At 37.6% G+C, this 16,623-nt stretch overlaps 1 protein-coding gene across 2 annotated transcripts; it reads left to right on the forward strand.

Moving 5' to 3' along the window:
- Positions 1–86: 86 nt before the first annotated feature.
- LOC139958570 (coiled-coil domain-containing protein 93-like) lies at positions 87–14,996 on the forward strand. 2 transcript variants are annotated; one of them, XM_071955714.1, is made up of 17 exons: positions 87–311; positions 1,961–2,074; positions 2,768–2,862; positions 3,313–3,424; positions 3,710–3,808; positions 4,187–4,341; positions 5,020–5,203; positions 5,772–5,858; positions 6,227–6,343; positions 6,809–6,945; positions 7,369–7,450; positions 8,763–8,909; positions 9,535–9,643; positions 10,430–10,550; positions 11,474–11,558; positions 13,951–14,064; positions 14,535–14,996. In XM_071955714.1, the coding sequence occupies exons 1-17, from the start codon at positions 306–308 to the stop codon at positions 14,583–14,585; spliced, it is 1,815 nt and encodes a 604-aa protein (XP_071811815.1). In that variant the 5' UTR covers positions 87–305; the 3' UTR covers positions 14,586–14,996. The 2 variants fall into 2 exon arrangements, with proteins under 2 accessions (XP_071811815.1, XP_071811814.1); XM_071955713.1 differs by lacking the exon at positions 87–311 and adding an exon at positions 871–1,025.
- The last annotated feature ends 1,627 nt before the right edge of the window (positions 14,997–16,623 follow it).

The raw sequence follows: 16,623 nt of genomic DNA on the forward strand, positions 1-16,623 counted from the left end.
GCTATTCCTGTATTTCCGTGTGTGAAGGAAGTAATAACAGTTTCCGTTACCGTGCGAACCTAAGCTATATAACACCTGGATACCCGAGTTGCATATACGGTGGAAGATATATACAGGCTATAGATGACGGTGTGTGAAGCCTATATAAAATGTGTATGATATTGTGTAACCGCTGAAATCGGGGGCATCATAAACCACCGACATCGTGTTGCAAATATCACTATCAGTTTCATATAGTTGTTTTAATAGATTCATTAGTGATTGCAGTGAAGCCTTCATTGGAAATATCCGGTCACGTGGAGAAAATGAAGGTATCGGCTTTATAGTCTTTCTCAAGTTTAATATTAAGTCTTGAATGGGATTCAATCCTGGTGTATGTTTAATCATATTCTGTCTGCTTATTATTTTTCATGAAGCATTCATTGAAACACCAATCTTGGCTTTCTTTGCCTAACTTTTCAACCCAAGGTTATCTTTAATACACATCTATTGTTGGCAGCTAAATTTACTTTTCAAGTTAATTCGGATTCAATTCTGGAAATTTCGAGACAATACCTTACTTAGACCATCATCATTTATATTAAAGTATATGCGCATGAAAGTCAAAATTACATGATGATACGCCATTCCCTCTCTCAATTCAATGGGTCTGATATCGAGGGCACGGAACCAGCGTCATTGGGATTGGGGGGGGGGGGGGGTGGGGCCGGGTTCTTTTGATGGGTCTGGTTCAGGAACTATTCTAATTAGAGATGCCTGAGTTTATATTAGAGTTCGCGACCTGACAAAAGTGTTCAAAGGCTAAGGCCCATGCTCGATCCATCTTTTCCGTGAAAGTAATGGTCAGTCTAGCAGATTTTTTTTCTGTAGCGATTTTCACATCGACTTGGCTTGTGGGCGTTGCAAAATGTACTCCTAGATCCTAGTCATATGACATCCAAAAAATGGCGGCGCCCATAGTTCAACCAAGATTACGATCTGGATCAAATAATGTCCAGTTAGATGCGGAAGGCAGAGAATTGATTGTAAGTCAAACTGAAGAGAGTTAGGAAACCCTTATCTAGTTTCGTAATATAAGCAGACGTTCATACTAACTTTGATGTTTTTCTGATTGATACTTTTTTATTAACTAACGTAAAATCTAAAGTAATGTCATTGTATAATTATCATGGAGACTAGTTTCGCGACATTGATTCAGTTCGCAGTTCCTTAACCAAAATATGTGGCTAAATGTTACATTTGCAACCATGTGCACAGTTCTTTGATAAAACCAGTGAGAATATTTGATTTGCATATCTTGTAGTGAAGAATTTTGTTTTCATTCGTTATTAACAGAGGGAACTAAGAGAATGGTTTAATATAGATTTCAGAAGGTGTGACTGAGTGTTACTTATTACACTGAGGAATATGCTACTTGTTTACTAACAAAGCCTAGCCCTTGACTGGGTTAGCAAGTTACATTACTGTACAAGGCTCATGTAATCTATGTGGCAAATGAGAGTCAAGTTTCAGAATCAGATGAGTTGGTATGAAGCTGTTCATATGGCTTATTTGAAATTCAGAAACATAAGCCAGCACTACAGTTAAGGGGAGGAGGGAGGCCAGGCAGCCTATTGGGAATTGTGAAAGTTACCATTCTATCCAGCAAGCATCCACTTGAAGACCCATATCATTGCTACAGAGCAAAAGCTGGCTTTTAATTACCAAATACAAGCACAGATTATTACTGGGAGATGTTCATTATCTGAGGACCAGATGAAAATTAAGTGCAAACCATTCAGTTGCACTGTTCATTGCCTGTCTAGATTCAGATTCTTTCATTCACAGTTAAATAAGTTTCTCACCCTTTTATTTCCATAGTCTAACCCACAACAACATCTGATCAGCCACAAGATATTAATTACATATTTTTATAGCAATTATGACCAATTTATTGGATTTTTTTGTGTTGTTTTTGCAGGCCGATGTAAGAGAAGATGAAGAGCAGAATGTCAAATTGCAAGAGACTATTGAGCTGCTCTTGGCAGCAGGATACTTCAGAGCAAGAATTAAAGGACTTTCACCGTTTGACAAGGTATAGTAGGAATCCAGTATCACACTTTCCTAGAAGGTGAACCCTGGAGAGCATTATGCGGGTTGTAGAAATAATATTTGTTTCCATCGGACAGTTTGCATTTCTATGTTAACAGATAAAATGTTTGGTAGGATTTTTCAATTCTTGTGTGTTATATTTCATATCACATATTTTATCTCATATTGTAGGTGGAGATTATAGGCTCCATCGAGCACTTCAATCTCACTTTTTCCTTTACCATATTGTACAGTTAAATAAACAATGTGAAATCTTTACATCTGGTATAACAAATTTGAAATTAATACATTTTACCTTTGTTTTTCACCTTTTGCATCCTTGCCCGGTCTAATGTATATACTAAAATTGGGTGCCTCCAGTAGAACATATTTCACATTGAAATCTTACAACCATGAATATGTATATGTATGTATGTATTTTAGATCCTCCTGCAAGCAGGAATTCGCGAAGAAGCCTCATTGGCTTATCAAAGCCACAAGCTGACCGTACTCAGTCTCTTAGATTCATATTTTAGCATCCGTGATTATGAATTGTCAACTGTCAACAACTCTGTAACTGGACGACATACATTAATCTTGGAGTGACTCGAACCGGGGACCTTATGATTGGAAGGCACCGGCGTTAACCACTGAGCTAATATATATATATATGACATTACATTGATTTATTCAACAGGTCGTTGGTGGGATGACTTGGTGCATTACCACCTGTAATTTCGATGTCGATGTTGATTTACTTTTCCAAGAGAATTCCACCATTGGACAGAAAATGTAAGGATCAATGATACTGAGACAGCTATCTGAAATATTTTTTACTTTAAATTTGGAAGAAAACAGTGAAATCTTTTCCAGGAAGTGTCATTGGAACAGACTTCAGATTACTGTTGAAAAACAACATAACTATAGTGCTACAATACATGTTGACAAATGGGAAAGAATAGCTTCTGAATCAGAACTTGTGATTAGATGTAAATAATTCACAAACAATTGCTTTGGTGCCGTGTTCCAAATTTTCTGATAACTTTACTTAGTATTAAATATCTTAAGTTTCTAATGGTTTATGTGTATACCTGTTATTGTTGTATTCATCTTATAATGTATAATGGAGTCTTATTATGTAAGGAAAGAAAAAGACTTGAGGAGCCGTATAGCTTGTGAATACATAAACAGAATCCACATTTTATATTGTTTCTATATTTGAATTCACTTCTTCATTCTTAGTTCCCTGACAGAAAAGATAGTTGCAGTCTTGCCAAGGATGAAGTGTCCACATCGTATCGAGCCTCATCAGATTCAAGGGTTGGATTTCATCCACATCTATCCTGTCGTTCAGGTTTGTTGATCCCTCTAATTAAGATCAGTCAATATTCGCGAGGTATAAATTAAGTGTTGGGGAGAGAAAGAGGGTGGGAGGGTGGAGTAGGGAAATGGAACTAGTAGATATTAAAAGGCAGCAAGAAAGGATGCTCAAACACAAAGCTCGTTTGTGCTTCTTATCTCTGCCACTATTTTTTAATAATGTTTTTTAAGGTTATAGTTAAGCCAACATGGCCTTTCAATATATAAGGAAAGATATCATATATTCAATTGTTTGTTATCTGTTCTCTTGGGATTACAGTGGCTGGTGAAAAGAGCGATCGAAACTAGAGAGGAGATGGGAGATCAGATCAGGGCATTCTCGGTGTGGCAGTTTAATAAACATCACCAGACACCTCAGGTATGCCTCTGTTGCTTCATTTCAAATGGCTGCTTGTTTATTTTTTTTTTTTTTTTTTTCATAGAAGTACAGTATTTCAACTTTTTTGACTTTCCTAAAAGTTCACTGGTGTAACTAGAGAGATATTCTTTAAGAGCGCTATGAAATAGTTTTAATTTTGACCCAAAGAAGTTCAAGTGGCTGATACGTTGAAATATACGTTGCCTAGACCCAAGGAAGGATTTACCTTTGGTCCATATGAGTCTGGGCCCACAGCCCGCAATCTAGCGGGCCCCTAGAAAGACCAGAGCAAGTGGACAAAAGGGGGAGGGGGGGGAGTGACCTTATTTTCACTCCATATATAATACTCCTATTCTTTTTCTCTCTAATTTTTCACAGGATATTGAATTTGAATCTCAAAAGCCAAACTCTGTGTCATCTGTGGGGAAGATTAAAGATGTCTACCGACCACAGAGAAAATATCGCAGAGCAGAAACTCATAAGCTCAAAGATGAAGAGAGTAGAATCCAATCAACATTGTTAGAATATGGAAGGTACTACTGTAGTGCATTATGTGAAATCAGTGAACTGAAAAATATTATATCTTTTGTGTAGTTACAAATCATCCTATGTTTGTTTTGTCTTTCTAATTTCCTCTATTAGAAAACATATTTTATTCCAGATCTTCGAAAATCATTGATTTATGGTATATATTTCCGTTGATAATTAATCTATTTGCTTCAAAACCTTATTAAACATATTAAAATGTATCCCAAGTGACATTGCTTTTGTCGTCTATTAAGTTAGGCGGTCCTTTTAATTGCTCTGAGAGATAAAACGTGGCTATTACATTAGAATATTGTTTGTGAAAAACAATGATTCCCCCCACCCTTACTTATCCCAAGGTTTCCCCACCTTCCACCCACCTTTTCCACACATTCCCCCACCCTCCCCAGTTTCATTTTATTGAAAGAGATGTCTTTGACAGGTCTCAATCCTGTTGTTTTATTTTCTAGTTTAATTTTTAGGTATATTTAGTTCTAGTTTTGCTCTTTGTTTTCATGTTACTGTGGTATTGCATTTTTTCCTTCCTTTTTTTTTCTTTTTCCGGTAATTTCCTATCAAGTTATGGATATCATTGTCAGTTATGGGTCTTTGTGTCATATTGCAAAACTTTGTTTACTTTCAGCTAATTATTATTTAATCCTCTAATGTCTGTTGTTCATTTTCAGGCGACACGGTGTTAGCACTCTGAGTAGGACTGACAAAGAATCTGAGAAGAACAACAAAAAGAAAGCGATCGCTGCTGGACTCCAGACAGGAGACGAGGAGAAAGATTTAGAGGAGATGAGGAAGCAAGAAGAGAGGAAGATACAATCATTGATGAAAGGTCTTGCTGCCATGGAAACGGAAGAGGTAAAGTTGACACGACACGATTAATTGTTGTATATCCTTTAAAGGCTATTCGTGATAATTAATTATGTAAAAACCCTACCACAAAAATACGGAAACCAAAACTTATCATCACTCATGTACATTCAGTTTCAAAAGTCCTGTAACAAAGTTTCAGCCAGTTCTGACGAAGATTTGAAAAAAAAGAAATTCTTGCATGGTATTCCTAATTTTGTGATGATTCTTTGTGTTCATGGTTACATTTATTGAATTTTGAATAATGCCTTTCTTTATTTCCTATTAAGAACATACATTTCCTTTTGGTTACTAGCCCAGGAACAGACAAACCTAGGGTTTGTATTGGAGTGTGTGTGTATGTGTGTCTCATCGATGTGTTCATATCTGTGACAGCAAGCTGCTGAAATTTGATAACTAAGAAATGTCAGTGGAGGCAAACGTTTCGATGACCAAGTGAACTAGTTTCCTTTTTCTAGCTCTCTCTCTTCCCTCTAATCTATTTCTATTTTTTTTTCTATCTTTTTTCTATTTTTTATTGTTTTCATTGTTTTCGGTTTTTTTTTCATTTTTTCAGGGTCGAATCGCAGCATCTATGGTCGGTTCTATCGTTGGCCTCCAGTCGGACGAGATTGAACAGATTGCATCAGAGTATGCCGGCAGGGTAAGAAGAATCAACCAATAAGCTTTTTGCATTCATACAAATTGAACCGAACTTATATGAACATTACCATATCGTTCTAAACTTTTCCGCAAAGCAGTTTGCCATATTTTCGGTGCATATATGAATCAGAAATGAAAGTGTTATTGTTATCAGCTACTGAGATTAATGACCATTTTCTTGTACATTTTGTTAATCAGGGGTGAAAAAAAATCCCTGTAGAGTTCACACATAACAATGTGAATCTTGTAGGAAGTTGAATTTCTCGATGAAAATGCAACTATTACTTCTACACACTTTGCATAGTGGAATAGAGAAATCCTGGGGTTTTCTATTTTGATATTTTGGATATTGTTTTCATTCTTACTCAGCAATCTGAACTACAGCTTGGTGACGCCTCTGACAAACTGAGTGGGACTCAACAACACCAACGAACCGTAGCGTCCTTAAATAAACAGATCAAAAACAGTGAAAAGAAAAAAGAAAAGGTTAGTTTTTCTGCAGATTTGACAACAAGAGGAATCTTGAAAATAAGCACACCAAAAGTTATAACCATGTGAGTTCTGTTGTGCTGCAGTTTAATATTATTTGTTATCTGCTTTTGTATTATATTGGGTTTATTAAGTAATTTTCGGGGGGGGGGGGGGGGTGAGAGGGGGTTGAGGGGATGAATAGAAGAAGATATGATTGTGTCTTAGCATGTCCTTGGGCAACTGGGGTATGTCCATGTTACCACATCCTAACTGTTTTATACCAGTAAAGGTAAGGTCTTTCATAAGATATTGTCAATTTTGTATTGATCCATCACATTTTAAGATTCTTTTTTATGATCTCTTTACTTCTATCATTCTATCCAATAATTTCCTCCCTTTTTAATGCTTTGCTCTACATTTTCTCTACATTTTAGAGTTTTGTTAGAATTGTCTGTAGAATATTTTGTGTTAAATCTTCAGATTACGCCTGACCACGCCGACCTGAAAAAGTCTCACGAGGAAGCAGAGGCCAAACTTGCGGAAGTTCAAGCCCTAGCCGAGAAAATAAATCAGGAAATGGATAAACTAGAAGGATTGGAAACGGAAGAAAATAAAGAGTGTGCAATCGCTTTCGTTAATTTTGTTCAACTAGTTTTGAGACAATTTTTATTATCTAAGAAATGGGGCGGCATTTGCAGCAATGAGGCTTAGCAATTGGGTTGGGGGGTTTGAGAAAATTAAGAGTATGAAATCTCTTTCATTAAATTTGTTTGACTCTTTTTGAGTTTTTGGGGATCTTCAGCCATGCCTGTTTCCATGCTGTTGCTCAGATGGAGATGAAATTTGGTTCGTTCAAGTTCCAAAAAAAAAGTTTTTCAACAAGGTTAATTGTTGTACCCACTGGAGGGAACCACTGCATGCTGTTACCGTAAAAATGCTGGTCATCACCATGACAACAAAACACCAGGATGGTTTCGGTTGTCAAGTAAAATGTAGTCAATGTCAGACAGCAGCTTCAAAATATTTTTATCTCTTTCCAGGGTGCTACAGAAACTGAGAGGATTAGTAGCTAAGAACGAGAGTTTGAAGAAGCAGGAACAAGAGTTTAGAACCCAATGCAAGGTATGCTGAATGATTTATTAGTAATAATGCTGTTATATTGCCACCGAAAGTTATGAATGATATACAGTTAGCATATATGATACTGAGTTGTAAAGAAAGTCACAACTTTGTACTTAATGTGGTAAAATGAATAAATGATGTTTATTTTATTGGACGTTATCTGAGATAATGCCGTCATGTTTCCGAACAGAGTTTTATGCAAATGGTTCTGTGTGTCAGCGTGATACGTGAAGTAGGGTTGTTGCGTCAGTAAGGTTTCTGTGCGTGATGCATATGTACTGTGTATGTGTGTATGTTCAAAATTTATGGTGAATAAATTTAGTTATTACTCGAAGCTCAGGAGTGTCTGTGGTATGTTGACAGTCACCTGGACCAATGGAAGAAGGCAGTCACCTGGAAGTTAATCTAAAATCTGATCTTCTTGGGTGATGCTCCATCAGAGAACGATCCTGTAAAACATCTTTATTTGTGCAGATGATACCTGTGGGTTTATTTGTCCTCTTAGACGTATTGTCGTTAATTAAATTAGCCAACAATGTAATTGGTTCATTGCCTTCATTTTATAACATCGTGCATATGGCTGAAGTGCATATGGCACTTCAGTCAATGTTTTAATGATATTATTGATGTTTGTCAAACAATTTGGTTGAAAATCACTTCATTTGTTAAATTTTAAACAGACCAATGGAAGAAGACAATTTTTTTGGCACCGCTCACTGCATCATGTAAACTGGGAAAATAAAATCATCAAATGTTAGATATGTAATTTCAAGACTGACTAATATATTTCATACTCTCTGTCTTACAAATATTGGATTTCCTTTAAAGTTTATCAATACTGTTTGAACCAGATGAACTGAGTTAATACAAAATGAAAAATTGTGCAATCAAGTTGGATAAGAAGGTGAAAAAAACCCAAAAGAATATGAAAAGGTGTTTGTCAGTGAAATTGAATGTATGAATATTCATTACTTCACTCTTGTCATTTAGTATGGAAGACTATTAGGGCCACATCCAAAACAAAAGTTCCTCATATTTGCAACCACTTTTGCAGAAATGAGAGATAAAGTCGTGGAAGCAAGATAAAAGTTGCAGAGACAAGAAAGCATTGCAGAAATGAGGAAATAGTTGCCAAAATGAGAAAAACTAGTTTCAGAAATGAGGATGTTTTTTATTTCAAATGGCCCTATTGGTCTTACGTAATTTTGTCAGAAATTAAAATTATTAATTATCCATGTTATACTGCATTATGTTACTGTAGGACTTAAGGATGGATTTAACAGTGCCTCTTAAATTTTTTTGTCGCTTGCAGGAAGAAATGGCGAAATTGCAACAACAGGTAGCAGACCTGAAATCTGCAGCTGGACAGGGTGTGGGAGAATTATCTGAGAGGGACCAACTTATTGCCAAACAATTTGAAGCCGATCAGGCAAAGTTACAAAAAATAAGATTACTATTGGTAAGATATTACTTTTTCTCATGTTTCATTTCTAATGCGTGCATTTTGAGCAAAGAGAGTTTTCATTTAAAGCATCATTTAGTATTGAGTGATACAATGGAAAGCTAAATATTTCACCTCCTATTGGTATTTGGGGGGGGGGGGACGGGGGGTGGTAGGCTGTTGGGCAGGGACGATGATTTTGTGGGCAGGAAGTTGTTCATCAAAAGGTTTTGTTCCCTATAAGTTAGAGGTGATCTTTGGATTTGTTTTGGCTTTTAACTGTTGAAGTTTCATTCCATTAATTTAGAAAGATTATTTATGTTTAAACTCATTGTCAATTGAGGTCTTATTGGTAGTTAATGCTAATGAAACAATGGTTTCTTCGAGTGTGAACAGTCTTAATCACATTGATACTAATACTGTTTATGTATTAAGGTCAATTTGGTCACGCTAGCAACTGAACGTACTATGCAATTGTTTTATTTTATCATAAAATTATATATTCCATTATTGTGTTATTTTGCGGTGAATACTGAAAGTATGTATCTATATAGATAGATATATATATATATATATATTATATACATATATAGATATATATGTAGTGTTATCTAATATCTAGTTGTTTTATGTTCTTTCACAGGCAAGAAAAAATAGAGAAATATCACAACTCCAACGAAAAATGGACGAGGTGCCTTCCAGAGCCGAGTTGACTCAGTACCAGAGACGATTCGTGGAACTGTACAACCAGGGTAAATTTAGCAAGGAAATTGTACATTTAACTTATTGCCATAATTAGGTGAAGTGAAGTTGACTTTTCTATTTGTGTTGGTTTGTTATTAATTTTCAGGCATCATTGATGCATCTTTGTTAAAACAACCATGAACATATGTAAAGGTTGGGGGGCAGGAGGGTTGGGGAGAGGAGGGGGAAGGTCCCACCTCCATCATACAAAATTCACAGGGTGTCCAATGTATACTGAGTATATATATATATTTAGAGTATGTTGACCAACATTTTGCTTCTTCTGGTGACAACCTCACCCCCTCCTCTCACCCCCACAAATTAACTTGGCACAATATACCTATAGGTAACACCAATCTGAAGGTGGCTGCAGTACTCAATTCAGCAATTAATTTGTTGGCATTGGTAACAAAATTAATGTTTACATCCAAAGATAATAAGAGAAATTGACTTTATTGGCACATTAACCTCATAAACCATTCTTTTGTTTATGATAATAATTTTGTCTTGGTATTGATTTCAAAAAAAGGTGACATATTACTTTTTTTCATTTTGTTTATTAATTGTTTTTGAAGTTTCATTTATAAATGCTACAATTCTTTAAAGTAATAAGAGCCTTTCAGTTCTAACTTTGTGTTAGAAAACAAAAAAACAAGTTATCAATCAGAATAAAAAACTACTAATAAAAAACTAGGCAAGTGTCTTGTGTTCTAATGCAATTTGCCTTCATTTTCATCAATTGTTTTTTCTATATAGCAAAACAATTGAGTAACTTCTTGAAATTATTTTGTCAGTTAATAATACTCATAGGGAGACCAAACAGTTTTACACCCTCTACAACACCCTGGACGATACCAAGCTGTATCTAGAAAAGGAGATCACCCTTCTCAATTCCATTCATGATAACTTTCAACAGTGAGTGATTATTATTACTTTTATTACCATGATTGTTACTGTTACTATCATCATCATCATAAGCATCATCATCATCATCATCATCATCATCATGATCATCATCATCATCATCATCATCATCATCATCATCATCATCATCATCATCATAATCATCATCATCATCATCATCATCATCATCATCATCATCATCATCATCATCATCATCATCATCATCATCATCATCATCATCATCATCATCATCATCATCATCATCATCACCACCACCATCATCATCATCATCATCATCATCATCATCATCATCATCATCATCATCATCATCATCATCATCATCATCATCATCATCATCATCATCATCATCATCATCATCATCATCATCATCATCATCATCACCACCACCACCACCATCACCATCATCATCATCATCATTATTATAATTATTAGCTGCCTATGAGTAGCTTTGCTACTCAAACTAAACACATAGTATTATCTATGTGCAGTGTTTTCCTTAAGTGTTCTCATAAGAAATATATTCATGGCAAGGAATCACAAAGCATGTTTGCTTTCTGGTTTTGTTTGCTTTCATTGTTTACTTTTCATTTATAGCTTTACTACACAGGGAGACTTTATTTACACTTAGTCAGAATAAACTTTAAAAACTTCATGTAACCTAATTCCTAGTTTCATATCTTGATAGATCTTATCGCTATCGGTTATGTTTATCCCTGTTTGCCTTTGGCATTCATGTTTTACATTCTTTTAATTGATTTGTCTTTTTAGGCCGATGAAGAAAGATGCAGAACTAGGAAATCACAAACAAAATGTGAAAGAATGTGGACATTATTTTTATTATTTTTATATTGTAACTTTTTATTTCTGAAAGACAGACGGAAGAACCAAACCTTGTGATATTTTCTTTATTTCAGAGCCATGGCTTCTCCGTCTTCTACACAACAATTCCTCAAGCAGTTTGAGCAGATGGTTGAAGGGATCAAAGGCACGAAATCTAGCGTAAGTTACATAGACAGTCCTTGGAGGGGACACAGTGGTTTTATGTTATGTAATAATGAGCAACTTTTTTTAATATTCTTTATGATCCAAAGTATAGAATCTGTAGAAAATGAAATGATACTATGATAGGTGCTGAATACATCTGTATGTGTAGGAGGGATAGTATGAGAGGGGGAAGGGATATTGTAAGAGGGAGAAGGGATAGTGTGAGGGAGAAGGGTCATGATGAGAGAGAGAAGGGATAGTGTGAGAGTGAGAGAGGGGGAAGGGATATTGTAAGAGGGAGAAGGGATACTGTGATGAGAGAAGGGATAGTGTGAAAGGGAAGGGATAGTGTGTGAGGGGAAGGGATATTGTTATGGGGGGAGGGCTGGTGTGATGAGGGAATGGAGAGTGAAGGGATAGTTTGAGAGGGGATGGATAGTTTGAGAGGGGATGGGATAGTGTGAGAGGGGAAGGGATAGTGTGAGAGTGGGAAGGATAGTGTGAGAGTGGGAAGGGATAGTGTGAGGGAGAAGGGATAGTGTGAGGGAGAAGGGTCATGATGAGAGAGAGAAGGGATAGTGTGAAAGGGGAAGGGATAGTGTGAGAGTGGGAAGGAATAGTGTGATGAGGGAAGGGATAGTGTGACTGTGAGAGGGGGAAGGGATATTGTAAGAGGGAGAAGGGATAGTGTGATGAGAGAAGGGATAGTGTGAGAGGGGAAGGGATAGTGTGTGAGGGGAAGGGATATTGTGAGAGGGGAAGGGATAGTGTGAGAGTGGGAAGGGATAGTGTGAGAGTGGGAAGGGATAGTGTGAGAGTGGGAAGGGATAGTGTGATGAGGGAAGGGATAGTATGACTGTGAGAGTGGGAAGGGATAGTGTGAGAGTGGGGAGGGATAGTGTGAGAGTCGGAAGGGATAGTGTGAGAGGGGAAGGGATATTGTTATGGGGAGAAGGGCTGGTGTGATGAGGGAATGGAGAGTGAAGGGATAATTTGAGAGGGGAAGGGATAGTGTGAGAGGGGAAGGGATAGTGTTAGAGGGAGAGGGAGAGGGATAGTGTGAGAGGCACAAGGGTCATTATGAGAGGGGATGGGAAAGTGTGAGAGGGGGAAGGGATAGTGTGAGGGAGAAGGGTCATGATGAGAGAGAGAAGGGATAGTGTGAAAGGGGAAGGGATAGTGTGAGAGTGGGAAGGGATAGTGTGATGAGGGAAGGGATAGTGTGAATGTGAGAGGGGAAAGGGATATTGTAAGAGGGAGGGGATAGTATGATGAGAGAAGGGATAGTGTGAGAGGGGAAGGGATAGTGTGTGAGGGGAAGGGATAGTGTGTGAGGGGAAGGGATAGTGTGAGAGTAGGAAGGGATAGTGTGTGAGGGGAAGGGATAGTGTGAGAGTGGGAAGGGATAGTGTGATGAGGGAAGGGATAGTATGACTGTGAGAGTGGGAAGGGATAGTGTGAGAGTGGGAAGGGATAGTGTGAGAGTGGGAAGGGATAGTGTGAGAGTAGGAAGGGATAGTGTGAAAGGGGAAGGGATAGTGTGAGAGTGGGAAGGGATAGTGTGATGAGGGAAGGGATAGTGTGAATGTGAGAGGGGAAAGGGATATTGTAAGAGGGAGGGGATAGTATGATGAGAGAAGGGATAGTGTGAGAGGGGAAGGGATAGTGTGTGAGGGGAAGGGATAGTGTGAGAGTAGGAAGGGATAGTGTGAGAGGGACAGGGATAGTGTGAGTGGGGAAGGGATAGTGTGAGTGGGGAAGGGATAGTGTGAGAAGGGAAGGGATAGTTTGAGAGGGACAAGGGTCATTATGAGAGGGGTAAGGGTTAGTGTGAGAGGGGGAATGGATAGTGTGAGATGGGGAAGGAATAGTGTGACTGAGAGGGGGATGGGATATTGTTATAGGGAGAAGGGCTTGTGTGATGAAGGAATAGATAGTGTAAGAGAGAGAAGGGATAGTGTGAGAGGGGAAAGGGATAGTATGAAAGTGGAGGACAGGGACTGTCAGAGGACTTGGACAGGAGTATGATTGAAACAGGGTGGGTGAGAATCAGAGGTGGCAAAGGGGTATGTTAGGAGATATTTAAGATGCATGAGAGGGCAAGAGAGGAAGGGTAAGATGGAAGGAACTGGGAGAGGTGGAAGCAGAGGGAGAAAGAAAGGAATGGGAAAAGAGAAGGAGGGGAAGGGGCAGGTGGGAGAGGGAAGGAGTGTAGAGATTTGAAAGTAGTCGAGAAGGAGAAGGATCTGGAGAGGGGAAGAGGCAGATGGGAAGAGGCAAAGGGGAGGGGAAGAGGGGAAAGGGTCAGGGAATGAGAGTGGCTAAGAGGCCAGCAGCTACCACAAGTAAATGACAGTGCCAGGCTCCACCAGAAAGGATACACTTTTGTCAACTTTCATCTTTTCAGCTTGAAAAAAGAAAAATGGAAGAGAAAATGAAACGTGATCAGATCAATGACAATTATTTGGATTTGATTGAGAAACAGCGTTTGTACTTTAAAACTGTCAAGGACTTCCAAGAGGTAAGGAAGTGAGATTGTTTAGATCAAGTCACATGATTGCAATCAGAAACACATCCCGTTTTCTTATACATTAAAGGTATTAGGTTTTGTGTGTGGAAGAAACTGCCTCTCTTCTTGCAAAGTTGATTACAGAAATATGTACTGTTACCTTTTGTTCACTTAGAAAAGTTTCATAAAAAAGGTGGTTTATATATTATTATGGCTTCAGAAATGTATTCAGATTCTGATCAACTTAGTTAATTCTGTTTGTGATTATGCATAACATTCATTACTTAACAATATTTTTGTCTTAATTATAGTCTACAAACAATTGCCCCAGGAACTATGAGATTAATCAGAGAGAAAGGAACACCACCCATATCCCCCCCCCCTTCCCTCTATCGGTATTTATATTTGACAAAACATATCATCTCAAATGTTTTTCTCCTTCAACAAATATAAATTTTAACTTCTTGTTTTTATTTTTACAGGAATGCCGGAAGAATGAAATACTTTTGAAGAAACTTGAAAGAAAGCAATGAACCCTTACTTACCAGTTACCATAGTAACCAAATCATTATTTTTTTTAACAATGATGGAAAGGAATGAACCCCTAGTTACCATAGTAACCAGATTTTGTTTTTTTATCAATGACGGATGTCCCATAGTCTGATTTCTTCTACAAAATGTCTTTCTTTTGTTTCATGGAATTGGATATTATTGACAAAGAGTGGTATTTCTTTGTTTATAAGGGTGATATGTTGATATATGATCTATGAGTAACTGGTAGCATTTCATGAAACTATATTTCACATATAACCAGATTCAAAGCAAGTTACTTAACTTATTTCCTTTCCAAAGTTGATGAATTTTTTCTTTTGTCCATAAAAGTTGCAATCAGATGGTAGTTAATCGCATCATGAAGAGGCCATGCCAAATCATTCAATGTTGTTTCCAAAAAAAAAATCTGAAGATTTTTGTAAAAAAAGGTATCTAGAACTCATTTATTAGACATACAATAGTATCCACAACTCCTTGTAAATCTGTTTTGTGAATTTATCTTTTACCTGTTAAGAGTTTGCACATGAAGTTTGGAGGTCACACCATGAGATAATATATGAAACAGTGAGAGTTGGCAGGTATGTGTTACTGACAATAGTATCCTTACCCCCAAGTTCCTATATCCAAAGTAGGCTAGGCTAGGAAACTTTGCTATGAAATTATGCCCAGCCATTGAGGATTATTTGATAAAGACGCAAAAAACATCTCAGTGTGGATAACTACTTTTATAGCAGTAGTGAATGCTAGGTAAAATGTGAGCATGGGTGACCATTATTTAACATTTTATCATATTTAGGGGGGGAGGGGGAGGGCATTAGTGATGACCTTTAAAGTAACCTCTGACATTCTATCCATGATGTGGATTTGATCGTGTTTTAAGGAGATTTGACTTGAGCTCGACAGATTATTTTTGACAAATATATTCTACTTACGTCACATTCACTTTCGAGTCAAATTGATGCATTCATTTTTATACCAAGGAAAGGGTGGAGCGCCAAACAGCGTATTTTCTTTCTGTGGTCTTTCTGAAGGGGCATATCAAAATATAGTCATTACTGCCATCAAATTATATAAATGATATTTTCTTGTGTAAAATGTTACTTTGTGACTTAAAGCATGTCTGATTTGACCAATATATCCAAATAAACATTGTGAAATACTTTTGAGTTGTCACTCAAAGTTCAATGACAGTTTCCCCCCCCCCCCCGCCCCCGCCACCCTCCTTTCCCCAAACATTTTGAGTCTGAACTGTTTATTCACCAGTATACAAGCAGCCTAAAGCAATCTATAGCCTAATTGCTAGGATATATTTCAGTGTGGTTATAAACTGCTTTTAGTTTCTATCCTTTGTGAAAGTTGAGCATGTGTGACCATTATCTGACTTGCTATCATATTAGGGAGGGTGGGGCGGGGTGGGGAAGGGGGTAGCATTGCTGATGACCTTCAAGTCCTTAGGCTTAAAGGGTGTGAAGACTCGGGCAAAAAGAACGTCTAATGCCGGTTATCTGACCTAGTTTCGAATGAGGTGTAACAGAAGTGTTAGACACCACCATCGATCCCAGAAAATACGCACACAGTTTGCTACCTTCGGTAATTAGACACTAGTGTACAGTCAGTACATACAGCTGCAGTCATTACCCACAGCACAGTGTGCAAACGATACAGTGATGGACATCTCAGGTCCAGCTAAAGATAACAAGGTATCACGTTTCATTACTGTCTGCATATTGTAGCGACAAGCAGAAAACTTCACTTGCAAGCTACGGAAAGTTAACTTTTTCAGAGCACGGCACGCGGTTTGGGGCGAGTCTTCAATGCCTTTTAGTACCCCTCGGACCTGTTCTGCACATTGTTTAATATCATAGCTCTTTGAGGTGTCGACCATATACCACATAGAGAAAATGTTAGATTTTATAGGTCAAGATGGCATCAGAATGCCCTAGATGCTCATAAGACATAAATAAGGACCTTTGTTGATTCACCTCCAGTGCAAGATTTACAGGGTAGAAAAAATTCTGG

Source organism: Apostichopus japonicus, chromosome 18, assembly GCF_037975245.1.
Source record: "Apostichopus japonicus isolate 1M-3 chromosome 18, ASM3797524v1, whole genome shotgun sequence".
In the NCBI taxonomy this organism is placed as follows: domain Eukaryota; kingdom Metazoa; phylum Echinodermata; class Holothuroidea; order Aspidochirotida; family Stichopodidae; genus Apostichopus; species Apostichopus japonicus.